The sequence below is a fragment of the Thyridium curvatum genome (assembly GCF_004353045.1).
Source record: "Thyridium curvatum strain D216 chromosome Unknown NODE_16_length_530760_cov_82.129700, whole genome shotgun sequence".
Lineage (NCBI taxonomy): Eukaryota > Fungi > Ascomycota > Sordariomycetes > Thyridiales > Thyridiaceae > Thyridium > Thyridium curvatum.
The window spans coordinates 42174-67285 of NW_022156771.1; the positions used below are offsets into that span (position 1 = coordinate 42174).

The 25112-nt window shown below is 55.0% G+C and overlaps 7 protein-coding genes across 7 annotated transcripts; 2 read left to right on the forward strand and 5 right to left on the reverse strand.

The window, feature by feature from the left end:
- Nucleotides 1-1211: 1211 nt before the first annotated feature.
- Nucleotides 1212-2279, reverse strand: E0L32_003566 (uncharacterized protein; the record flags this gene model as incomplete). Its single annotated transcript, XM_031137880.1, has 4 exons — nt 1212-1265; nt 1475-1817; nt 1890-2130; nt 2183-2279. 4 exons carry the CDS (start codon nt 2277-2279, stop codon nt 1212-1214), a joined length of 735 nt encoding a protein of 244 aa, XP_030998336.1.
- Nucleotides 2280-2713: 434 nt separating this feature from the next.
- Nucleotides 2714-3434, reverse strand: E0L32_003567 (uncharacterized protein; the record flags this gene model as incomplete). Its single annotated transcript, XM_031137881.1, has 2 exons — nt 2714-3316; nt 3369-3434. The coding sequence occupies 2 exons, from the start codon at nt 3432-3434 to the stop codon at nt 2714-2716; spliced, it is 669 nt and encodes a 222-aa protein (XP_030998337.1).
- Nucleotides 3435-4328: 894 nt separating this feature from the next.
- Nucleotides 4329-7433, forward strand: E0L32_003568 (uncharacterized protein; the record flags this gene model as incomplete). The annotated part of the gene is made up of 4 exons (XM_031137882.1): nt 4329-4649; nt 4706-5154; nt 5204-6857; nt 6918-7433. The coding sequence occupies 4 exons, from the start codon at nt 4329-4331 to the stop codon at nt 7431-7433; spliced, it is 2940 nt and encodes a 979-aa protein (XP_030998338.1).
- A 1024-nt stretch (nt 7434-8457) lies between these two features.
- On the reverse strand, nt 8458-10756 carry E0L32_003569 (uncharacterized protein; the record flags this gene model as incomplete). Its single annotated transcript, XM_031137883.1, has 2 exons — nt 8458-9855; nt 9935-10756. The coding sequence occupies 2 exons, from the start codon at nt 10754-10756 to the stop codon at nt 8458-8460; spliced, it is 2220 nt and encodes a 739-aa protein (XP_030998339.1).
- Nucleotides 10757-13950: 3194 nt separating this feature from the next.
- Nucleotides 13951-17695, reverse strand: E0L32_003570 (uncharacterized protein; the record flags this gene model as incomplete). The annotated part of the gene is made up of 2 exons (XM_031137885.1): nt 13951-14396; nt 14455-17695. 2 exons carry the CDS (start codon nt 17693-17695, stop codon nt 13951-13953), a joined length of 3687 nt encoding a protein of 1228 aa, XP_030998340.1.
- Nucleotides 17696-21774: 4079 nt separating this feature from the next.
- Nucleotides 21775-22722, reverse strand: E0L32_003571 (uncharacterized protein; the record flags this gene model as incomplete). The annotated part of the gene is made up of 2 exons (XM_031137886.1): nt 21775-22544; nt 22605-22722. The coding sequence occupies 2 exons, from the start codon at nt 22720-22722 to the stop codon at nt 21775-21777; spliced, it is 888 nt and encodes a 295-aa protein (XP_030998341.1).
- A 457-nt stretch (nt 22723-23179) lies between these two features.
- Nucleotides 23180-24991, forward strand: E0L32_003572 (uncharacterized protein; the record flags this gene model as incomplete). Its single annotated transcript, XM_031137887.1, has 1 exon — nt 23180-24991. One exon carries the CDS (start codon nt 23180-23182, stop codon nt 24989-24991), a length of 1812 nt encoding a protein of 603 aa, XP_030998342.1.
- Between the last annotated feature and the right edge of the window lie 121 nt (nt 24992-25112).

The window sequence follows — 25112 nt, forward strand, 5'->3', positions numbered from 1 at the left end:
GATCCCGCACGCAAATCAATCTACGAGGGACGACGCCAAATGCCTCGTGTCCAATGCCTTTACCGCTTTGGCTTATTCGAGACGGATGATCGGGCATTCTGCGACGGGAACCAGCACAGCCTGCTATGCTGAAGCTGGAGCTGTTTGAGCTGTCTTCCTTCTTCTCCGCAAGAGCCGCCGACAGGGGTCTCGTGATGGTGTGGTGCAGGGTTCAGGGCGCTTTGGCTCCCGCTCGCAGTTCGCATGGCTCTTTGTGCGTGCCGTCGCCGTCCGAGCGATGGACGATGGACTTGTACCAACTTCGTAGGTATCATTTGTGCGACTTGCGTAAACGCTTTTGAGCAAGCCACAATCCTACCATGAGCTACGAAAGTAAAAGATCATTTGCCTGAAATATATCTATAGAAACTCTTGCTTGGCCATCTCGATAGTTCTCTGCCAAGCTGCCAACGGTCCTATTGAAAATACCAAGCGGCTTCATCCATTTTTGGATGCCTGCACAAGTCCCCAAGGCGCGAGAATGCATGTCCTCGAGCCGAGTATCACAAAAGTTGACGCTGTCTTGACGCTGTGGTGCTGTGCCTACATTTGCATTAGCTCTGGTCAGCACACGGGTTATGCGGCTTCACGATTGCACAAAATCAATGTGATCACATCTCTGTCATCCATATCTTGGGCTCATAAATGTGTGGTGACGAAGTGAACGACACCTTCGGGTGGCGGCAAGCAATCTGGTTGCTTTGCTAGAGGAGGTCCGTATTAGCCTGTTCACATCAAGCGATTGTGCATATGCAGATCTGGATGGGGGGAAGCCCGCCGCCTCTGCAGTGTCCATTGACTCGGCACGGCAATATTGGCTCGTCGGCGGTTCCACGGCGACGCTCATTGGCCCGGCCCGTGTAAGTGCAACGATGTGGCGGGCTAGCGCCCGGGCTTCACCTGCGGGACCCGCCAATCGCCCAGCCCCGTCACCGGTTTTCTGCTGCGTACTGGCTCGACTCGGTGTCTATCACGTTCCGGCCCCCGCGCTCGTCCTTCTCTTCTTCTCTTGTGATGGCTGACAAAGGTGGGCTCGATGATCACACGTGCCCTCGACTGTGGGGGCCGTTCGCCTTGCGATCCATGGATTCCAGAGTCTTGCCTTGTTTGGACGCAATATCACAGAACCTCTTCTCCACACAGGTTCACCACGGTGCATTGCCTTCAAGAGTCTAGTCGGTCTCCTCACCGACTTGCATGATGCTACCAGCCTCTGCCGAGAGTTGCTAAGTAAGTAGCTACGGTCTCAATCACAGCACTAATGTCCACGAGCATTTTATGCCGACATGCTCCGGCGTGACCTCTCCAACTCGATCCACTTGTCACGATCAAAAAATCCCCGTGTAGCACAAGCACCAAGGACTTGGACTTGGGAGGTGACATGATTTCCCCTCACCATACTCGGCAGTCACGTCAGGACATCTCGCTCTCATACCACCGAGTGTTCATGCAACCAGAAAGAAATCACATCCTCGGCATCGCGCTCGTCCAGCCGCTCCCTGAGAACCCTTTGCCCATCACTTGTGCTGGCCTTTGATGCTAAATCCCTGACTCCGTCTGTGATGTCACTGAGAATATGCACCTGTCCCTCCGGCAGTGGTGGGTTGACCGAGCAGTACGGCAGAAGTAGTTGTGCCGAACCCGGCCCACGGCGAAAGGCTGACTGCGGATGTCGCGCGGCTCGATCATGGAGCTCCTTGCAAAATGCTATAACCGTAGCCGGCAGACAGCCAATAGAGGTGAATGGTAGGATCGGCATGTCGAAATGTTCCATTGTGCTTCGGGTTGTCAGTGTGGAATGCAAGCGGTATCTTTGGGCTGCTGGCTTGGTAGCCAAGCTGCGCACTCACCTGCCCTGGAACTCTATCAACGATCGGGTACCGCGGGACGATCCGTTCCCGTTGTCTTCGACGAGGAATAGAACGGCTACGTTGGCGCCTCCGTCGAGATGATAAAGACGGTCAAGCCGCTTTTCGGTATCTGGCTGGTTCATCTCGGCACTTGTTACGATGATGAAGCGGAAGGACTGTTGAGTACCCGCGTTGCTCTTTCCCAAAGGCACGGCGAGATCATGCGTCTCCAATCTGCTCTCTAATATCAAGGTGAGCGTCGTTCTACTTGTCAAAAAAGGGTCGTCTCACACCTCTCCATTTCGGTGTCGTGCCACTGCGTAGCAATACATCAGGCACCGAGGACAGTTCCGGTCGTTTGCGGAGACTGCAGCAGAACAACGCATTCATGATGAGATGAGTCCATACAAGAGATATGTAGGTGAACGTAGCATTGCCACAAATAGTCTATTTCATGAGTGGTGTGTCTATTGCGTGGAATTTTTCAAAGTCATGAGTTTGTACACAGTAAATTGGTTGAGTTGGGAAGGGAGCTCTGCGAATGCGATCTTTCCAAGAATGGCCGTCCAATCTTCCTTCTATCGGGAAGGTGCCGGGCATCTCACTCACACTCGAAACTTTCAAAAGGAAGTCACGTCGAAACCAAGGCGCGCAGTTCTCGGACTTCGGCTGACGTCCACAATGCTGGCACCAAAGCTGCCTCGAGCATTAAAGCCTTGCGGCCGGGGTCGATCCGCGTGCAGGCTCCCAGCCCATTGATATCTCCGCTCCAATCGAGGAGAAACTCCGTATCCTCGTAGAACTCGCAGAATACGTCTGCATGATCAAGTCGCTATCGCTGGTGTTGGACTGGGGAGTAATGGTTGCTTTGTTTTCGGGTCCTTGAAGTTCCTCAAAGCCTGCTCCATTGCCAGTATCCTGCTCTCTCTCCTCTTCTCCTCCTCTTGCATCTCGCTCTCCCTCTCTTTGAGCTCGTCGAGCTGGCGGTTCAGCTCCTTTATCCTTTCGAGGTTCGCGTCTGGTTTGGCAGAGGAGCGGTAATACTCATAGATGATGAGCGCCATAGCGACAACGAGTATGAAGGCATCGCCGGCGACGTCTGCAAAGAGATCCACTGCCTTGGCTTCGGGGAGCGCCCTGAATTTGCGTTTCCACACACTCCTGGGCGCATCCTTGGCGTGGTGTGAATCCTTGGCGTTCTTCATTGCCTCCTCCTTCTGGAGCTCCTTCTCAACCTGCTCTTTCGTCTTGACCGTGGGTGTCTCTGCTTTTTCTTTGGCCTTTATCTCTGCATCGACATTCCGAAGTAGCGCGACATTTAATCTCATATTGAGCTGGTGTATCGACTGTCCATATCTGGCCGCAAAATTCCTGAACCCGGGGTGTTCGTGAGCTTGTAGTTTGATCCGGTTCTGGCGAGAGAAGACCTTATTAGCACTAGTAGATCGACGGGAGCCGGTAGGCTCAAGCTCGACTTACAGCTCCATATTTAGAGATATGTCGTATGAAGAGAGTCGCAAGCTTGAAGAGCGGAAGAGGCACCATGTTGCTTGCCGATCGACCGGAGGCCGCTGTGTGACTCAATCGATCGGGCGGATCGGAGGGAAGGCGTACGTTCAGTCAAAGACACTATGAAGCCATCTGCGGATTCTAATGAGAAATCTTTTACAATGATTTACAAAAGAAAGTCAACGGTTGTGAGCTGTCGCGCAATTATCTTGATGATGCAAGGCTGCTATGCTTCCCATGGAGTAATAGCTGTCGTTGCTTGGCGGATCTTATCGGGCGGGCGGGTGGCCGCGGGAGCCAATCGCCTGGCTTGATTGCATGCATTGTTCACCATGGGTACCGCCGATAAGAGCTCGAGCGTTGCGGGTGCGCTTTCAGCACCGACGTTGCAATTTGGTTGCTACGCCAACTACGGCGCTGGATTGGGAAATCCACACCAACCACACGCTCACTAACAATCACCACTGCTCACGTCCGGCATGAGTACACCCAAACTTCAACACACCACCTTTTCGACATCTCACGATACCTGCAGCTTTCTTTCGAGCAAGGCACAGTATAATTTCCTCTTTGCAAGAGAGGACCAGTGCCGCCAGCTAGTAGGTCTCTTCCCTCTTCCCGCCTTGCATTGTTCTGTTTACTGCGTGGACCCTGCATCATCAGCACCTTCGGTTTGCTATGGACCTTGTTCATCATTTTTCGCCAGCATCAGGCCAATTATAGACGTCTCTATCTACAAGATTATTTTATTTACCGCGTCATCAAAACATCTTTTCTCATTTACCCTCATTGACCATCTCATCCCTCAAGCAGGCTAGTATCCATCCGGATTTCGTCAGGGGCTTGCATCTGTTGTTGCCCTGTCGTATATGCGACTGCAAACCCGAGAGAAGAGCAAACGGCTAGGCTGCATGGTGTGTTGCCGACAGAATGGGAGCTAAGGGCATCGATGTGGAGGCCCTGTCTCCTAGGGATATCAATGCTCAGCGACCTCGGGCGACAAACGATCTCAAGACCAAGGCTGCGGCACAGCTAAAGGCAACCAAGGATAAAGAGCACCCGCCGCCGCCTCCTCCAAATGTCACGGAACCACCCAGCTCCGACCGCAGAGATGGAGCCGTCTATCAAGTCGGGAGGCTGTTGGGCAAGGGCGGCTTCGCCATCTGTTATGAAGGCCAGTTGGCCGGCACTCGGAAGCGATACGCGCTGAAGATCGTGAAGAGCAAGATGCCCGCCAAGATGGAGCAGAAGGTAGGACATATGCTTCTCGATTATATTTGTTGCATCCTGCTGACAGGTTCGTCCAGTTTCAAACCGAACTGCAAATTCACTCCAAGATGCGACAACGGAACATCGTCGAATTTTTGCGAGCTTTCTCTTTCGAGAACTCGACATACCTCGTCATGGAGATCTGCACGAACGGGTCGCTCATGGACATGGTGAAGCGAAGAAAGGGCGTCACTGAGGCCGAGGTGCGCTACTATGGCGTCCAAATTGCAGGCGCCATCAAGTACATGCACTCAAAGGGGATCATCCACCGGGACCTCAAGATGGGCAACATCTTCTTGGACAAGAACATGAATGCGAAGATCGGAGATTTCGGTTTGGCAGCTTTGGTCGTTACCGGCCGCGATATGCAAACCATCCGGAGGACCACGCTCTGTGGCACGCCAAACTACATTGCCCCGGAAATCCTCGAGAAAGGGAAAAAGGGCCATGACCACATGGTTGATATCTGGAGCTTAGGCATTATAATGTGAGTTGTAACTCATTGAATGGATTTGATCCTATCGCTGACTAGTCAGGTTTGCGATGCTCACGTCGAAACCGCCCTTTCAATCTTCTACCACTGATGAGATCTATCGTCGGGCACGGGAGCGGGACTACGAATGGCCTCTGGCTGAAGCGAGGTACATCAGCGATGAGGCTAAGGACCTCGTCGCCGATATGCTCGAAGAGGCGGACAAGCGACCGGACCCTGATCGTATTGTGGAACATCCATTCTTCGTCTCCGGATACTTGCCAAAGCAATCCGATATGAGCCCCAGGCTCCGTGAAGCTCCTCCCTCAGAGGATTGCTTCTACGAATACACCACAGACTACCGTACCCAGGCGCAGAATCTGGAGGCTCTGAAGCAGATGTGCCGCGAATGCGAAGTAGGGCCATGGAGCGAGACAAAGGTCGTGCACAAGCCTGTCTGGAAGGAAGTGGCAGCAGAAGAGCAAGCTGGCCTCACTCCCGTCATCCCCCTTGTGGAAGGGATTGTCTACAGGCCGTTTGAGGACTGGCTCAGAGAAAACCAACTACAGCGGAACTTCGCGCCGCAGCCGCCTGCCAAGTCTGCGGACCACACCTCGCATTCTATGTACAAGTCTGATGACCTGAGCAGTCTGTCTCAAAAGGCGCCCTCGGGTCTCCTGAGGGCACCGCCTCAGAGCTTCGCCGCTCAACAGCGAGCGCAAAACAGGCCTATGGGCGCGCTGCGTGGCATACAGACCATGGACAATGTCGCCAAGCCTGCGGGTACTCTGGTGCGATCCAGAAGCAAGGGTCAGGTGCCCTTGACGAATCCGCTATCAGTCGAGAGCCGTGAGCAGGCAACAAGGACAATTACGAGGAGCACTCGGACTCAGCTTCCCGCCAGCCGAACTGTGCCATTGCCGCCACCACCGGCGAAAAAGGAGCTGCCATCTCGACCGCGGGCATATACTCCAGACAGCAACGACGAGAGACTGACTTTGTTCAGCCCTGTAGAACTTCAGGAGCGTGTTCCCGACAGCACACCAGATGTGGTGCTCTCCCGCCTGCAAAAACTTCAGGGCGAACTGGAACGAGCATTAAATGCCCGCTCTATGGCTTACATCTCTTCGAGGGAGAAGACGCCTGTGCCCCCCCAGATTGTCGTCAAATGGGTTGACTACACGAACAAATTTGGGCTGGGCTACATCTTGAGTGACGGGAGTGTTGGATGCATCCTGCGAACTATCCCCGGCAGTGACAGCGGTCGTTCCGGCATGCTGCCACCTGCCTGCATGCTCGTGCACGGGGCTGAGCGTCACATCCAGAGAAAGGACGACCCGAGCTACCCGGACAGACACCAGATCGTGCCGATGACGGAAGGTATCTACTTCTACGAAAACAATGGCGAGGAGGGCCACATCCGTGTCCGCGTTGACCCGGAGACCTTCCGAGTCTCTGTCGGATACGACGGTGTCCCTGGCAAACTGTCAGCGGGCAGGGATATGTATGAGCACCGCAAGAGAGAGCGCATCGTGCTGTGGAAGAAGTTTGCCAACTATATGCTTGCCTTCGGACGGGAGCTCGAGGTCACTGCGGAGGAGAACCCTATCAATGCCCCGAAGCTGACAGACCCGACTGCTGCCCCCAGCGATGTTGTGACCTTCTACCAGCGGTTTGGCGATGTCGGTTGCTGGGTCTTCTGCGACGGACACCTCCAGGTATGTCGTACCATATTTCCTGATTAGGGGGTGGCTTTGATGCTAACATAAATGCAACAGTTCAACTTCCCGGACCACACCAAGATTGTGCTCGACGCCACGGGCACGTGGTGTCATTTCTGGCACCTGCCACAGGACGCTGCTCATAAGCTCTCTACGACCGGGTCTCTTGAGGAGGCGTCGCTCGACGAGCGCACTGTTCTCTCGTACCCGCTCCAAACCCTCCTGAACTTCAACGTTACCTCCAAGTCGTCGACGCGCCGTCGACCGGAGATCGCCCCCGAGCTCCAAGGCATCCCGACCGCCAACGACTTCCGGCGCAAAATAGAGTTTGTCAAGAACGTCGTGCGCGAGTGGGTGGCCAACAAGGGCATCGGCAACAGCGACATGAGCCGCGAGGGCCGGCTGCGCTGGACGGGCGCCCGGGAGACCAAGAACGTCCAGATCCCGAGCAAGCACGTGTGGGTCACGATCGGGTCGCGCTGGGGCGATGAGCGATACTCGGCCTACTTTGATCCGCGCAAGCCGTCGGAGCTGGGGCCGGACATCGACGAGAACAAGAAGAAGAGCGGCTGAGAAGAGGGCTCGGTTGTTAATATCGTGTTTTCGTTGCGAAGGGAGAAGAGGCGGCGGGTTGTGTGTGTATTTTTTCATAGAAAGCATCTTGGGAGTGCTGGAGTTGGGGACATGGGGAAGAGGCATGCCCGTTACGACGACTCATGGATACGAACGACACCTTTGCTTCATGCGTCTGCTTCTTCTTCATACCTCCTGTCTTTTTTCTCTCTTTCTTTTCTCTTTTTCTACCTTGAGAAGAACCCCGTTGAGAAGCTTCCGGTATGACCGTGGCGGAAGCCCACACTCAGCGGACGTAATTATTTCCTATCCTTCCCCGTATTAGTAGGGAGGGTGTTTCACGAGGCGTTTGTTGCTTTTTAGCCATCATGAAAGAAGGCGTTGAATAAGAGACTTAGCTTTTCAATCTCATTTTCTCCTTTCGCTGGTACATATATGTATCTTTTGCCTTGATCAATGTGATGGCTTGCCTGCTGCGCTTGGTGAAGACGACATGCAGCCATCTGAACTACATTGGACTGACTCATCACATATTGTACTGTGGCCAAGAGGGAGCACGATCAAGACACGCAGTGATGCTTTTTTTTTTTTCGGTTTGATTTGCTCAATAACTAGTTAATGCAACGCAGATACTATGTACACATCGCTTTCATGGCGCCATTATTTGTGTGTGTGTTGTTGTGACCACACACCGCAAGAGAACAAACAACAAAGATGCATGCAGGATCCTTACTTTGAATTTTTCTCCCTGTTGATCCGATTTTGAGTAGTAGAGTAGACTTTTGGCAAATATTGTGGAAAAAAAAGGAGAGACAAAAAGAAGAAGAGAAGATAAGAAAAGAAAAAAAAAAAAAAGAAACAAATAGGTATCCCTCACAGAGTCCATATTCAAACGCCCGATGTCTGACGCCCGATGTCTGTCCCATCCCCATCCCTCCTTCCGTTCAAACAGTAAGCCATTCCCTCCCGTCCCCTCACTCACAAGCACTCCCTCACCCCGCCCCTTCACAAAAATCCCTTTTTTTCAAAACGGCTCCAGATCCGCAACAGCAGCGTCCCTCACGCGCCTCCGCGCCCGGATCCGCCTGTTCCTCACATCGACAGCAGCGGCAGCGACATCAGCGCCGGCGCCAGCACGAGCGGCAGCCGCCTCGGCGGCAGCTTCTTCGTCAGACCAGATCAGCCGTCCGAAACCTCCCGCTCCCGGCCATGCCCTCGACCCGGCACGCCCACCGCCGCCGGCGACCCGGACCCTCGACGGCCAGTCAAAGTCCATGCCCCGGTCCCAGCGCAGATCGCCGGGCGGCAAGCCCACGGGCCCCCCGCCGCCGACGACGCCGGACCCCAAGCCAGCGGCAAACACGTCGTCGTTGTGCACGGCCTCGAACCCGGCCCCGCACCGCTCGAGCCGGATGACGCCGCCGCGCCAGGGGTCGCAGCTCAGCGCGAGCAGCTCGCGCCCGCCGTCGGCAAAGGCCAGGCCGCCGAGCTCGCCAAAGACGTCAAACGTCTGCTTGGACTCAAAGGTCTGCGCGTCAAAGACGTCGATGAAGTCGGCCTCCTCGGCGGCCACGAGGACGCGGCGGCCGGACCCGAGGGGCGAGAACTTGAGGCAGCGCGCGCCCGCGAGCTCGGTGCGCAGGGTCGCGACGGGCACCGCCCGGCCGCTGGAGTCGGTCCAGCGCCGCGCGTCCCAGATCTTGACGAGGCGGTCCTGGGCGCCCGTGGCCACGGTGTAGCCGTCGTCGGCCCAGTCGCAGGCGAAGCCGTGGTCCCGGTGGCCCGTGAGCTCGCAGAGCAGGTCCGGGCCCTTGCCGCGGTTGCGCTCGGGCTCGGCGGCCGCGATGAAGACGCTCGTGTGGTCGCCGACCATGACGCGGAGGCGGCCGTCGGGCGAGACGGCGGTGCAGTTGAGGGCGAATGGGTACTTGGTCTCGTGGACAAAGGTCTCGGTGGCGAGGTCGAGCCCGCGGAAAATGAGGTCATTAGACGCAAATGCCGCGTGGGGCGTGGACGATCGCCTCGGGATGTGCAGTTCGATGTGGTTGGTTAGAGCGGCGATATTGGAGCTGAGGCTGCCCTCATGGGCATCGTGCTCTCCGTCGATGCAGTCAGAGTTGAAGTTCCAGAAGCAGTAGCGACCGTTGAAGCTTCCTGCAACTAGCAGGCCGTAGTCGGCAGCCAGAGAGGTCACCTGCACCTGCGGACTCGACTCGAATCGCAGAGGTGGGCCGCCCTGGCCGGTCAGTGGATTCAGCTGCTGCACCGCGCCGGCGCCGGTATAGAAGACCCGGTCCCGTGATGTGGTGGCCAGCACGTTCCGTAGTTGAAAGTGAACTAGGTGCACATTGCGACAGATATTCATCTGCCTGAACCTGAAGAAGCTCTCGTCTGGCGAAGGAACAGTGCTCAGAAGTCGAGGCTGGGAAAGCATTTCGTTAGCAACAATTCCCCATTCCAGCTCGTGATATGGAAATAGGTTGGTTTATCGGCGAGCTCACATTGTAAAGATCCGACCCGTGCTTGCTGACATAGTTCTTGTAGGTGTGGCTGCGCTGCACCCGGGCCAGCTTCCTGGACACGCCCAGATCCTCCCAGTTGATGCCCTGAATATCAAGCTTGTCGCCCTCGAGATCGTCGTACCGTATGCAGTCACGGCCACGCGCGCTGACCTGCTGGGCGAGGCTGAGAGCGTCCGGGCAGCGGCCCTTGAGGCGGGCACTGGGATGGTGGAAATGCCTGCTATGCAATGCCCACTCCTCCAGGAACTGGTGGGCCGAGAGGTTTCCGGGGTTGAGCGTCTGGTGGTTCGGTGTGCTGAAGACCAAGAAATCATCGGCTTCAAAGCCATCGCCCTCTAGGTCGCTGTTGCCGCCGTCGCCGAGATCCCAGTCGGCAACCGCACCCGCATCCATATCCTCAGCCGCACCGGCAAAGTTCTCCCAGTTGTGCGCATGAGGGGGAGGTTCATAGGCTGCGTGGTGGATGGTCTCAAACAATGTGCTCAGCAGGGCGCCGCCGTTGTCCGAAGTGTAGGTGTCGGAATCATCGTAGTGGTCCAGCTCATGGTGGTTCTCCGAGCTGGAATCCATTCCGGCGGTGTAATCGTCCTTGTTCCCCTCGTCATAGGCTACCAGGCTGCTATATCCATTGGAGGGGACATCTAGGTCGTCGTCCTCCTCCACCTGGTGAGGCCCGGATGCAGCAGAGGGTGCTAAGGTTGGCAGTCCGGTATTTGAGGTGGGGTTGAGGCCAACGTCACTGTTGCTCAAACGGTGATGCACTTCTGAGGCTGATGTCAACTCGTACTCGTCGGGGCGCATTATAGTCGGAGCCTTGTCATGCCCTATACGGAAGAAGCTGGCTCAGCAGGGAGCATTGGACCAGCGTGGTGATGCCGGGAGCCAAGGTGTCGCATGTGGCGAGATGTCGGGATGCGATGTTGTCAGTCGTCAAGGCCGCTGGAGTTCAAGACACTGGGGGCCTCCTTGGGGGTGCGCGGTGTGAAGCTGTTGAGGGAAGGGTAAAAGGTTGGGCGGATGGATTACCGTCTCTCCTTCTTGTCTCTCTGGTCAGTGTCGTACTGCCACCCGACGACTTGCTTTTGGCGAGCACCTTGCTTTCTCTCCTAATGTTGGAGGGGGGATGATCGCCTGCAGATTGGACGGCCCTCGATTAGTGGATCGCGCAGGGTCGGGATAAGGCACATGCAGTGTCGCTGGAGTGCTGGAGTTGGTCCGCGGATGGATAAAACCGGGTCATTTGGTGGCTGCACACACTATCAAGACCACTGGCCGGTTGGCGGTTGGCGGTTGGCGTTGGGCTGAACCAGGTCTGAGTGTTCGCTGAGGTATTGATGGATCCCCCCCCACGACGTAACTAATTTAGAGGTCAGCTCGGGAACTAACTACCTAATAAATGAGCTGCTCGGAACGGTTCCGATACCCAACGGCTTCAAGTTGTAGCAGCTTTGTGGGAATTCCTCTCGGGATGAGGTACTTGTAGTTGGGGCACTTGAGGAATCGACACACTCTTTTTCAAGTGGACTCGCCATCTTCTAAGCTTCAGGGTTGAGCAAAAACATACATGCCCACATACTTCTCTGCATTCATGCTTCTCGAGGGAAAGCAATGCGAGAGGACCCATCTCGGGATCCGACTGTCTTCAAGGGCGGGTCGGCACGCGACAAGCATGTCCAAGTACGTGCACCCTGGCACCCTGGCACACAGGCACGGGCAGACATGAAGGAACCTCAACTTGGTTGGAACCAGCCACGGAAGCCCAGGCAAGGCCCAGTCCAGGGTGGTGGCAGACCCTCTCTTGTTTCTTGCTCTCCCAGAGATCACTTGACAATGATGCATGACGGAGAGTCTGAGCGAGGATGCACCCCGGACAGCCGGAAACAAAGGCTGTCTGTGCGAGCGAGCCAACCATCAAGTTGCTCATTGTGTCTTGATGTCTTGACGTCTTGATGAGCACACCACGCACGCAGTGGTGGTCTCGACAGAATACAACCAACCCCCTTCCCCTTGTATTCCACAAGATAACGACAGGTCACAAGTCACAGCACCACCCGCTGCTTCACCGGCCAAAGAACCCAACACATCCCGCGCGCGCCCCCTCCCCTCCCGCGGAAATTCTCAGACATTGCTTTCTGCAAAAGAAAGAAAGAAACGGTGACAAATATGCTAGACAGACAAGCACACCGAACACCACTCACTCGTGCACATATGTGTGTTTTACATGCTTTCTTTTTGCGGGCGGCATTCAATACTGGATTCGGCCAGGTGGCGCTGGGAGCGGTATGCATGTCTGAAGAAGAAGCAGCCTCAAGTTGCACAAGTGACTCACCCAGTGACCGAACTTCTCCTAATGACGGTTCAGCTTTGGGAAGGAGGAGGACAAGAAGAAGAAAAGAAGGGGAAACCTGGCCCTAGAAACCTGATTTTCTTGCCTGCTAGGTAGGTTGTGTTCCGCTCATCCCCTGTTGGAAAGCAGGTGGCTGTCTCACCCTCGCCCGTCCTTCATCCCATATCCATACCGTAGGACTCCAAGAGCCGTTGTCCATTGCTTCTGCAAACTGTGCAACCGGCACGTAAATGCTGTGGTAGGCAATATTGTTCCGAGCCCCCCCCCCCGCGGGCGGCTAAGTGCAGCCTCCTGGATTGATAGCTTAGTAGAACAATGTGCACAATGTGACTGTCTCACTGTCTGTGAGCGTGAGTGCGTGGGTGCGTGTGTCGTCTTGACTTGGCGAGGCGAGTAGCCCCCAATACTGTGTCTTGTCACAGGAACTAGGACACTCTGTCGATCATTCAGCTCCAAGAACAACAGTCTGAACAATACGACCTTGCTCTGACAAGAGCACGCATGTCCTTCTCGCTCCAGCGAGTCTGATCAGATTGTCAAAGCCTCCAAGTGTTCAAGCTGGCTGGCTCCCATGGCCAGGATTAATACATCACATCTCACCCCCAAGCCAGCGACCACCAAACCCACCCAGCCTCCCATGATAGTGTTCTGCCCATGTCACACCGACATCCCCAAGAGAGCAGGCAGTTGGCAATGGGTTTCTTGAGATGTGATCATTTCTGACCTTTTCTTCTTTCCCCCCCCTTCTCTACCTCCTATCACCCTCATGCCGCGGGGGGACTGCGTATCCTGCTGCCCCCCCCCTCCCCCGGGGAACGAATCTGATTTGCTCGAGATAGAATAGATTGGCAGACCTGCAGTGGTGGCCCGTCCCGGGCAAGCAACATCCACCCCTTGCGCTGGCACTCACTCCCCTTACCCGTCGGGACCTGCTGCACCAGACCCTATCTAGCTATATCACAGCCCGTTAATCTAAGCATCCAGCCCTCTTTGGAAGGACCATGTGGAAGATCTGTGCGACAGTGCAGGTATTGAGGTGCACATTGCCGCCACGGATCTCGATTTCCTCCATATTCGCCAGGGAAACGCACATGAAATGATCGACCTGTCTAAATCATGACCAATTCTGTCGGTGAGGCGTCTCTTATCAAGTAGGTCCAGTGGTTCTCGGCAGAGCAAAAATTCAAGAGATATATGCAAGGGTCAAAGTGTTGGGAAACTATTATTACTCTCTGGCTCTATGGAGTCCGAGACGACTGTCGAGTGAGAAAAAAGTAGTCTGTAAGAAAGACTATGTGCACAATAAGAGAACCCCAATGATGTCTCTTGTATCAAAGTTGTTGGGAAAAAAACGCCTTCTGTCGTGACGCCGCTATGCCCACCGTTCCCAAACCCCTTCCCGATGTCAACCCACCGCCAACCTCCTCCCCAGTATATTGCATACTGGGAGAGCAGGACAGAACAGCAAGGTAGAGCAGTAGCAGGAAACAATATAGTGCAGAAAAAAGAAATCAAACAGGCCCTCCTCCATCATTATGATGCCAAATATTCGGCTTGCTCCCGACAGCTGTGTGTGGGAGAAGCCTCGCCATGATGCTAATGTATGTTTTTGTTGCAAAACCAAAAGATCTTTGTTCATTCGTTTCGTTCAAGCATCCGAATAGTACTCCTCATAATGCTGATGACCGGGCGTCATGGTCCACGTGCCGCCATTGTTACTGCTGCCGCCGACCATGTTCTCCTTGGAGCCCCAGTAGTTGCCCCGGGTGCGCCGATCGCGCTCAAACTCGGCCCAGCGCTTCATCGTAATCTTGCTGCTGTCAAATTCGCCCTCGTACTCGATGCCCGCCTTCTTTGTCTTCTCGCCCGCCGTCTTGCGAGTGTCGCCCCACGAGAAGTCGTCAAACTTCCAGAAAGCGTACGTCGGCAGAACAAAGTTCCAGATGGGCAGAGACAAGAGGTAGATGAACATCCAGATGACGTAGGACCACGAGTGGGCCGTGACGACGATGAGCACCGCAGGGAGACCAAGAATCAGAGCGAGAAGCACCAGAGGAATGATCTGGGGTGGCGAGTGGATGATGGAGATGATGACTATAGACGGGTTAGGATCACATCTAGTTAACGGCATAGGAAGCTCTGTAATACTTACTGACGTAGAAGGTGAAAGCGATAGCAGCTGGCAGCACCAATGTACCGATCAGCTCGATACCGATGATGAACTGCATACTAAAGCAGAATGTACCACAGAGATCTCGGACAAGGACCAGCTCCATCAGGTTGTGAATGGTGGAGTTGATCCATCGTCGGCGCTGAGAGAGGAGAACGCTGAATTCCTCGGGAACGGTCGTCTTGCACACGGCTTGCGGAACAAAGACTTGCTTGCGCTTGGGGAAAGTGCGCAGCATGAGCGTGGTCAGGTAACGATCCTCACCCAGCAAGAGCAGGTTCTTCTTGTGCAAGGTGTCGACGACATTCTCCGAATAGTGCTCGACGACGTCGGGGTTTGCCAGGATGGGAACCCAGTAGTTCTGAGCACCCTTGGGGGCCTTGATGCGGTACATGCAGAAGCAACCGGGAAGACAGGTGACACCACCAAAGACGGACTCGAAGGACTTGGACAGATGGTGCGAGATGAAGTACTCGAAGACTTGGATCGCAGACACCCAGCTGGCCCGCTTGTTGGCAATCTTCGTCTCGCCGCAAAGACCCATGATCTCGGGATCCTTGACCATGGCCGAGATCATGTGGGTGAGACTGTCGGGGAAGACCTTCGTATCGGCGTCGACCATGAGCACTATCTCATAGTAATCGGGCGAGATTCCAGTAACCTTCCATAGACCGTTAAACATTTCGTACTCGAGCTCCGTCATACGCTCGTCGAACATGACCTTCTGGAGGAAAGACATGAGAATGATCTGACTGTCGCGCTTGCCACGGTTGCCCGGCTTGGCCTTGACAGCCTCGTCGGGGGTGCCGCACTTGACCACAACCATCATGGGCACCCTTTGCTGCTTGTCCAGAGGAATGCGAGAGTCGGCGCCATAGTCATAGAAGCCCGAGTAGATCTTGGCCATGTTGTGTCTCTTGGAACCACTTGCGACAGCGACGTACGAGAAAGCCTCGACTTCTTCTGGGAGAATCGTGTGGTCCTTAACCATGCCAAGGACGATATCAGGGGTCGACATGGTCTCGCCCTTGCCCTTGATAATACCGTCACAAACAACGAGAATGACCTTGTGGCTGTTCGGGTAGTCGGTCATGGCAATGGAGTCGAGAGTGGTCCGGATACCAAGCTCTCCTTCAGAGTAGGCAGTGACGAGACAGATGGCGTGGGCAAGGGGAAAACCAAAGGGCATCCAATCCGAGGGCGGCTGGGGAACTACGGCCTCATGAATGAAGCCAGCGGGGCCGGGACCGTCCGTAGGGCTGACACTGGTGTTGTAGGGATCAGATTTCAGGAAGCTGGTCCGGCTATCGTTGCCTTGGCGATAGATCGAGTTGGGGTGAAGCAGCTGGCCGCCTCCCGAAGCTTGGCTTGCCATAGTCGTGGGCATAGCCCTGCTATTGCGCGGGTTGCGGTCTGCGCCGTAGACAGTCGAGAAACGAGAGGTTGTCGGCAGAAAGGTGCTGCTGCGCTTGCTCACACGGTCAGAGCCCGTGCCAGCCACGCTGCTGCCCACATCGCCAGGCATGCGAACGGGAGCGCGGTAGATGTCCTCACTCCAATCTTCGATCTGGCGGTTACGCTTGCGCTTATCGGACGACTGTGATGTCTTCGCCGCAGCATACGTCTTGCTGATGAACCACTGGAAGATGATTGCCAGGACGAATCTGGAAACGACAACCGCCAGAATCAAAACCAGAGACACATACAGCACGACCTTGGATGCGATGCAGCCGACCGTGTCAGTGTCGACAGTTCCGACCTTGATGATTTCCTCAAAACACTCGGCAAGTCCTTTATCGCCAGACGACTGGAACGCTCTGGTAACATCGCGGCCATGGATCGCTTGGTTGGCCGGGGTCGACCTGTCGCGCAGCTCCTTCATGCGGTTCGGGATCACGACCTGGGTCTCATCGAACCAGTACAGCAGGTCAAGGTCGAGTACATTGCCGGAGTAGACGATCAGGTTTCTCGAGTTGTTCTTGACGTCGTCCCACTTGAAATAGACGTCCGCAGTGCCGTGGAGCTGGGTGTAGAACGTGTCTCGACTCGCCGCCGTGGTATGGCACGCATAGCCCGTGTAGTACGGGAATGTGTAGTTTGGCTTCGAAGAGCCGTCCTGGTTGAACGGCGTGCAAGGGAAATACCAGGCCAGATTGTTGCTCGAATCGGTAGGAATCAACGAGTTTGGAGTGCGCGTGATCACATTCTTGCATTTGCCGTTGACGTTCTGGAAGAGGAAGCTTCCGTCCTCGCCGCCGTGCTTCTGGGGCAGGTCGAACAGCACATTGGCAAACTGCCCATCCAGCCGCCTTGGAATACCCTCAGCAGGCGGGTGGCGAGATGTGGACAGATCGTACGCGACTCCATGGAAGATCATGAAACCAAGGCCGACCTCGTTGACTCGCAGGCGAGTGGCGGGCTGGCCGCAGACGGCCTGGTTAAATCCGAACGTGAGGAAACCGACGAAACCCATGATCAGAAGAATGATGCTGATCAGTCCCATCTTTTCACGCCAAGCTCTCTGCTGCGCCTTGGCCGGCTTGCCAAAGCACCGCAGAATGAAGTCGGGGCACCAGAAGGTGACGATGGCGCAGTAGACATTCCAGACACTGGGTGGTCGAATCTGCTCAGCCTGGCGCTTCTCCTTATCCCTCTTGCGCCCGTCCTTCTTGATCTTGCCGTTCTTGACGTGGCCAGACGTTCTCCGTCTCGTACGGCTCGACTTCTCGGCTTCGGCGCTGTTAGTCCTACTGCTCAATCGCCTGCCAGGCGTCACATCCGACATGGCATCTCCGACCCGAGAGCTGCCAGAAACGTCCGTGGTCCCCGCAACGTCTTCGAGGATCGGGTCGTTTCCTGTAGATGAGGGCATCACGTTCATATTCGCTGCGTGTTTCCTGTAGTAATAGTTGGGGTGGTCTTTCCCAATCTTGTTCCGCTCGGGCCTGATCAGGCTCCTCTTTCTCTGGAAGGGCTGAGGGTTGCCGGTCTCGCCGTGGTCGGTGGGAGAGAGAGGCATTTGCTCTGTGTTTGCATTAGGAGATGGTGGAAGAGTGTCTGCAAAAGATGTTACCGAACCCCCATTGTAATGCTGCTGCCCTGCTACGCGCTGATAGCCCGACTCAGGGCCGGCAGCGTCGCGCTGCCGGCGGGGAGGTGAGTGTCGATAGGCATTTCGCTCGTCGTAGCTGGGCGCCGCTCCCGGTCTTTCGGGGAGAGACATATTCCTGGGGTGGGATGACCGTTAGTCAAGCCAATTCATTTCGTTCGGGTTCAGCAAGGGAAATTCACCCTTTCGGGAAGAAAGGAGGTCAGGGTCGGTCGCAGGAATGGCGGGAAGTGAAGCGAAAAGGAAAGGGACGACGGCGAAAGGGATTTCCAAAGAAAGCGTCAAGACTCGAGTGGTGATCGAAAACAACAAGCCGTTTGAGGTGTTGTGAAAGAGTAAAATGCAGCTGACCAGGCTTTGTGTTGTCGCTCGGTCGGAGGTGTACCACTTACGCAGATTGTTATGGGGGGCAAGGTCGTCAGAGCAGGATTGTGGATATATTGAATATCCCTGCTATAGACCGGGGTGTTTCTTAGGAAACGATACCGAAGCGGGCAGAGGCGAGCCAGGCCACTTTCGTTATGACGGCGGTGCCTACTCAAGCCAGGACCCGATGCAAGCACAAAGTGACAAGGGTGTGTGCGAGCTGACCACAGCGGCAGCCAGTCTCCTTTCTCACTACCGTAAAAAGCTCCTCCTGCCGGTGCCAGGGGTCGTTGGTATTTTCAGATGGTCATTGATTTCCGTGTCGCAGAGACAAGAAGCGATCGGCGGGTGCTGGAGGAAAGGCAGCCCGGATATTTCCTCTCCTGCGACCTCGAATTCCTCTGCTTCTTCCGATAGACAGTCGACAGCTTGTCGCGCAGGCGTGTCGGCTGAATCCAGCACTGGTTTCAAAGGCGGGCAAAAACGAGGGAAGCCGCGCAGGCTGTTGGATGGTGGGATTTTCGCGGGTACGAGAACAGACAGCCAATGTTTTTTTCCCTTGGGCTTGGGCCGCGTGTGGTGGCACTGGGTAGCGCGGGCCGAGCAAATGCAGATTCCGGCGACGGCACAGAGTGATCGATCTGCCGTATCTGGATGTCGAGGCCTCTGCTATGGTGAAAGAAAGAGAGGGCGATAACGAGCGTGATGTGATGATGAAGCCGACAGAGCGGATTAACGAGAGAAGGGAAGAATGCTGGGGAGACAGATCATGAAGGTGTTTTTCTCCCCTGCCCTGGTATTTGCCTCCTGTTTCGATGGCGTGGACTCAGGTGGTCTCTTTGTTGCGGGTGCACCACCTCAACGGAGGGATAGGGAGGTGCTAGCAGAGACCTCCTAGTTTAGGCCAGGGTTTGTCCCCCTTTCCCGCCCAGATCAGCTAATGTCCCTCCAGCAGTCTCCCGGGTCATGACGCACTGTGTTGGTCTCATTAGCGCTTGATGGTGGCTGTACATTGCACTGAGGGATGGCCCAATCCGCTAAAACACAGATTTTTGGTGGTCCAGTCGGCACTAGCCAGAGTCGAGTCTGGTCCAGTCAGGTACAACATTGCCGGGACAACGGCGTCCCAAGACTTGCAGGATACCTTGTGCCTGGATGCCACCTGCAGCTAGCGCGCGCCACCCCAGCCCACCACCTCTTGTCCTGCACGAAACAAGGCGATTTGGCGAGCTAGGGAGAGCGAAAATTCAAGATGGTTCTATTTTTGCCCACCTTTTCCTCGTGCCTCAATGCATCCGAGGAGCAGGTTGGTTTCTAGCAAATTGGTTTCCTCTTGCTACCTAGGTACCTTACCCCATATTGACCCAAGGAGCATGCCGCATTGGCAAGTCTCATCTTCGAGAACACGGTATTTTGTCCTCTTTCTTTCTTTGCCAGATGCTTCAACGTTAGCATTTTGACACAGTGACATCAGTGGACTTTTCGGCCCCCCTTTCCCCATCATTGCCGTGGATCTGAACGCTACCCAAATATGGATCGGCCATGGCTTCTTGGTGAGTGATCATTTTGGCAGGATCTACGAAGGGAGTACTTGGTGAGCACCCAATCTCCAGTGCCTACCTAACTACTTGGTAGGTACCCTACCCACTTCCCATACCTACTTACGAGTGCTTCCTCCAGTGGAAGCTTCTGAGACGCGAGTGTGCGGCTGGTTCGGCTCGCAGCATTCTTTCTGGAACTCGAGAAGCTCCACCAACACAAGCCTCTGCCTCAACTGTCTTGACGGCTGCAACAGGCGTGCTTGAGGTCGGCCGGGTCATTCGAACCTTCTTCTCTGGTATGCGACGACTGCGCCAGAATTCCCTTGCCCGGTTTTGAAACTGAAGATTTCAAGCAAGATCCGCTTGCAACAGCGTTGCATTGCACTGCGTGTCTGGTCCCCATCGTCCCCGTTAACACAGTAGTCCAGTACCAAAGGACTCGTCCAATCGGATCAATAGGTCGAGACCAGACTACAGTGTACACAGGCCCTCACCCAACGCCGCTTGACGAAGTTCTTGAAGGCCATGATGGATGTACTTGTAATGATAGTAAAGACGAAACTGATCAAGACTAGGACTGGGTGGCTTGTTTTGGCGCGGGAAGCTGGCCTCTGCGTCCCTGTTACAGAATCGCGGGGTTAATCTAAATCGACGTCAACCGCCCTCGCCGACTTGAGACGAGGTTTGGTACGCTACCGTGGATTCGTGGCAGATCCATCGACGTCTTGGCTTTTGAAGCCTTCCCTTGTCATATCGGCAGTCGGTCTCTCCCCGTTTGAGCTCCGTCCGGTGCACTGCAACGTCGAAGCCGGGTTCAGGACGATGGGCAGTGATGATGATCTGTTGTCGTGGTCCTTTCCATGCAAATCGTCGGTTGAGGGGTCCTTTCATAGACCCTAATACTGTCTCAAGCTCATGCGGCTAATTGACTATGCTGTACCAGCAACTGGGTCAAAGACCGTGTAGTGACAAGAAGCCCGTTGAGGTTCGTACTACGCCGGGTACGAGAGATGCAACCCATGATAGCCCTACGAGTTTGGGGTCCAGTCCTTGCTATGCTGTATCTGCTGTATCTGCTGTATCTGCTGTATCTGCTGTATCTGCTGTATCTGCTGTATCTGCATGTGCAAGTGTCGTCAACCCGGCCCGGGCATACTGGGTAGTGGATCTGTCTTCCTTCGGAGCCTCAGAGTGGGCTCAAGCGGACCTCACCCGGGCTTGTAAGGGTACCTGCTTCGTACGAGTACAAATACTTGTCCATCGTGTCCGGCCCTCTGTCTATTTGCCGGAGATCCGATCGAGTTGCACATTCCGAAGTCTGTATTGAACGGATCCCACAGGGGTGCTGAGTCGGTGAAGCATCGTGTCCTTCACTGATCTGCACATATATACGAGTTCGCACGCACCCAGATATCTAGAGCACTGGACAACAACCAAAGGCGACGATCAGATACGCTGCCGCTTCAAGCGGAAAATGTGCAAAGCCCAGACACTGGAAAAATTCACTGGTGGATCCGGATTGGTCAACAGCATGCACCTGATGAGGCTCGGCGGCCTAGGAGCCTTCGAATACGAAGGTGTACTACGCCGAATTTAGACAGGTCGACCAACACGGGCACCCAAGTAAGTTCGACCCGGTCCTGCAACTTGCGGGAATCCTGGGGGCCAAAGTATCGCATACAAATGGATACTTCCTAGCTGTAGCATTGTCACAGTCAGCAAGATGTTGCGCGTTTGAGCCTCCTGGCGAAACATTTCGCACCTATGGAGGTAAAAGTCCTCTGTCAGCTCAACTGAGTGTGCTTTTGACCGCCACCAACCAAAAAACAATCGCTGTGAGCAGCAGCATGGAAGCCTGTCAAAAAAACAAAACGGGCAGAATGTGGGGCATTACCTAAAGCGGCTACCGTTTAGGATAGTACGAAACGGCAACCCAAAGCTTGTTCAACCCTTCCGTTTTCTAGAGAGCTGGCTATTATGAAATCGCATATGTAACTAACTAACTACATACAGAATAAATGGGAATAAATTGCTTTGCTCAAAGCCGTCTTGTCTCAAGTATTAGAAGGCAGAACTTGGAACGTTTTCTTATATAGTCATACTCTGCGACATGTGTGGATGTTCCATCTGCTATTACAGTCCAATATCTCAACGAAGTCCACGAATGCTGGTGGTGGGAATGGTTGCGAGATCTGGATTTTGTATACTCGAGCCATATATACAAGGGATGAACCTGCTTGGACCTCCAGTGCTCGCTGGTGTCCAGGAAGAGATGCAGTCGGATGCTCACGGCGGTCCGTACGTCGTCCTGGCCGACCCAATGACTGACCAAAATTCTTCCACGAATTCACGCTGACCACCGGTGGCGGGCCTCACAGCCAGATACCTCCGATTGTCCACTGGCGGGTTCCAGCCACCAGGATGCCCGTCGACCATGATGCCTCCGGCCTCGGTCAGTATGCACCACGCCCCCGCTACGTCCCACGCCCAAGAACCACATTCCCAGAAGGCATCCTGCTGACCACTAGCGACTCTGCAGATGGTGATGGCGGCTGAGCCAGTGCATCGGAGCGAGTTGACAAAGCGCCCACCGGTGGCCGTTGTCCGGGCAAGAGCAGTAAACACTTTGAGGTTGAGCTCGAAGTTGGGGCCTTCCCTGTCACTACCCCATTCGATGCCGATGCAGGCTGGTTTCAGCCCCTGTAGAGGACTCTTTGAGAGCGGTAGCCTCTGCGGCTCTCCATCCCCGAATGACGTGTAAGCACCACAGCCTTTGACCGCGGTCCACAATTCTCCTCGAAAGGGGTTATAGACTACCCCGACGGTTGGCTGACCTCCCATCACGAGGCCGATGGAGATACAAACCGCCGGAAACCCGTGGACAAAGTTGGATGTTCCGTCGATAGGATCAACTATGAAGGTCGGGCGTTGAGGAATAGTAGCTCCGCACTGGTATGACTCCTCTCCGATGAATGCGAAGTCTGGGTAGCGTTCTGTTAGCCGCCCTCGCACAAAGGCTTCCACGGCCTGGTCGGTCTCGGTGACAATATCCGCTGCTACACACGATATTAGTCTTGTCTAATTGCCACTAGAGTTTCTTATGCCGTACTGCCTACAATTCTTCTTGGCCGTCGCCTCGAAGGCACTCGGCTTGGCCGCTAAGATGATCCTGCCACCTTCCTTGGCTGTGTCAACGAGGAAGGAGCAAATATCCTGAAGGTCTTCGGCTGTCATGATGAGAGATGGAAGTGTCACAGAGTCTGGTCGCCATGATTCTATCTGATAATGTCCCACGAAACAGTCCATACAGTAACTTATGTATTATTCACAGTGAGGCTCATGTCATAACATGACTGGTCCTTGAGAAGTGGAGTCGTCGTCGGCTAGAGATAAACACGGAATCCGCCATTTATCTTAGCGCGTCGGCAAGAGGTCTTACAACATCAGCTACGACGATGTTGGTAGCCGAGCCCGTCTGGTCAGTTCTGTTCGGGTCGAGGGACCCCCTCTTCTCGCCCACGTGCCCCCCCGAGCACTATCCTGGGGGAGTCCAGCCTGAGGGTCGACGCACCAGGGAAGGGAAACAGCCATCATAGTTGAGGTTACTCCTCCATGTATATACCCGTCGAGCCGAGTGACCCCCCTTTTCCCTAACTCTACCCTGAGGAGAGCTTGTGCACAATGTACGACGATGTCCCCACCAGGAGGCAACATCCTAGAGCATCGGCCTCCCTCTTACCGAGGGAGGGTTCGTAGCGGATGCCTTACATGCCGAACGAGGAAGGTGAAGTGTGACGAAGCCCAGCCGGTATGCCACAACTGCACAAGGCTGGAGAAGACCTGCGTCTACAAGCCCTGGAAGAGCAAGAGCCGCATCCACCCCAGAAACTTGGGGCCGGGCGAGGCGATTCCGGGCTCATCTCCCACTCCGCCCTTGCCGGATTCCACTGTCATTCCGACACCATCGCAAGACTCGCAGTCGGGCGATGGCTGTGTCGATGGCCTGGCTCCGGCGGACGAGTCGTTGACGAGGGTTCTCTACGATCCGCTTCGGTCACCCCAAGATGAAACTCTCGTCGGGGTACCTACCGAGCATCCACAGATAAGCATTTGTCATAACTCGATATCACATGTAATCCCGACACCGATCACAAGCCACAGTCAAAATGGTGACGCCGGCCGTCGTCCTGCGGCGCAGCAGGAGTCGCCATCAGCCTTTGATTGCATCTCGCGGGATGTTGAGCTCACGACGACGATGGATAAGCTCGCAGCCCGAGAGAGGCCTCAGGAACGGTGCTTCTCGTTCTTCCTCGAAAGGGTGGATTGTGCTTGGATAACACCGTTTGACCCGCTGAACTGGCGGCGAATGAAGACTGCCGTCGTCGAGATGGGCGTCTCAAACGAGGCAGTGTCATCATCTGTCATAGCTATCTCGACTCTGTATATTGGGCAGTTGCACGGGCTCCCGCTTTCCAAGGCAGCAGCGCTCTATGAATCAGCAAGGACGGAATTCGAGAATCTCATGCGGGATGAGGATACGGACATGCAGGTAGTATTGGTCGTAGGGTTTCTCCTTTGCCTTTTCGCATTCGTCCATGCCGACATTGCCCCAGTGCTCAAGAGCACCGACGAGATATTCCTGCGACGGTTAGAACAGCACACGGGCCGCCAGCTGCCTCTATCACCACTTACGTCAAGGATTATAGCATGGATGAAACTGCTCCAGGTGTCCGCATCGCGCGCGGGAGGGATGGGGCTCATGTCCGACGGCGTCTTCAACCTCCTGCCCAGCTTCGAAGCGGGAATACCCGACATCGAGCACCCGACAACTCACGGCATGCCCGATACAAGTATATCCCTGCAAGAGGTCCTCAGCAAACCTATCTTTGATTTCTACTTCCGACTCCAGATGATCTCCGGCGAGATCTCGAGGTTGACGCATTACCATCGCTCTCGGACGAGGGGCGTGGACCAGGAGGAGGTGGCGCGAGAAATGACGCGCTTGAAATCAAAGCTCTCGGCGCTGTGGTCAAGCCGGTCGAACATACAGCAACAATCTCCCGAGGACCTGAAGAACCACCTGAGCCCCAGCATCGCCGATCCGATCATCGCCCTGAGCGCCGTCTGCGCCGCCGCCTACCACGCCGAGTTCATCGAGATCGGCCGTGTTCTCGGCGACCCCCTCGCCGAGTCGGCCGACGCAAAACACGCGATGAGACAGGTGCGCGGGATCGTCGACGGGAGCTGGAACGCATTCGAGGGCAGAGGGCTGAATCCCGGGTACCTCCGTCCGCTCTTCCTCTATGCCATTGAGTGCATGGACTGGCAGGAGAACGACTGGGCTACGGAGAGGCTGCGAGAGATCCGCGACCCGATATGCCGAAGCGAATTCTTTGCGTCGTTTGGGAGAGCGCTCTCTGATGCGCAGCTCTTCAAGGACCGGCGGGTCACGTCCAAGTATTTCTGCATACGGCATTTTGGTGTGCCGCCTCCTTATTTGTAGGCAAAGAGTTTGTTCACGTAAAGGAGATCTTGTGTATGTGTGTATGTGTGTATGATGGATTGGTTCTAGCAATTAGACACGAGGCTGAAAGAATTCTCAAGGCTTTTGAAATGATATTTAC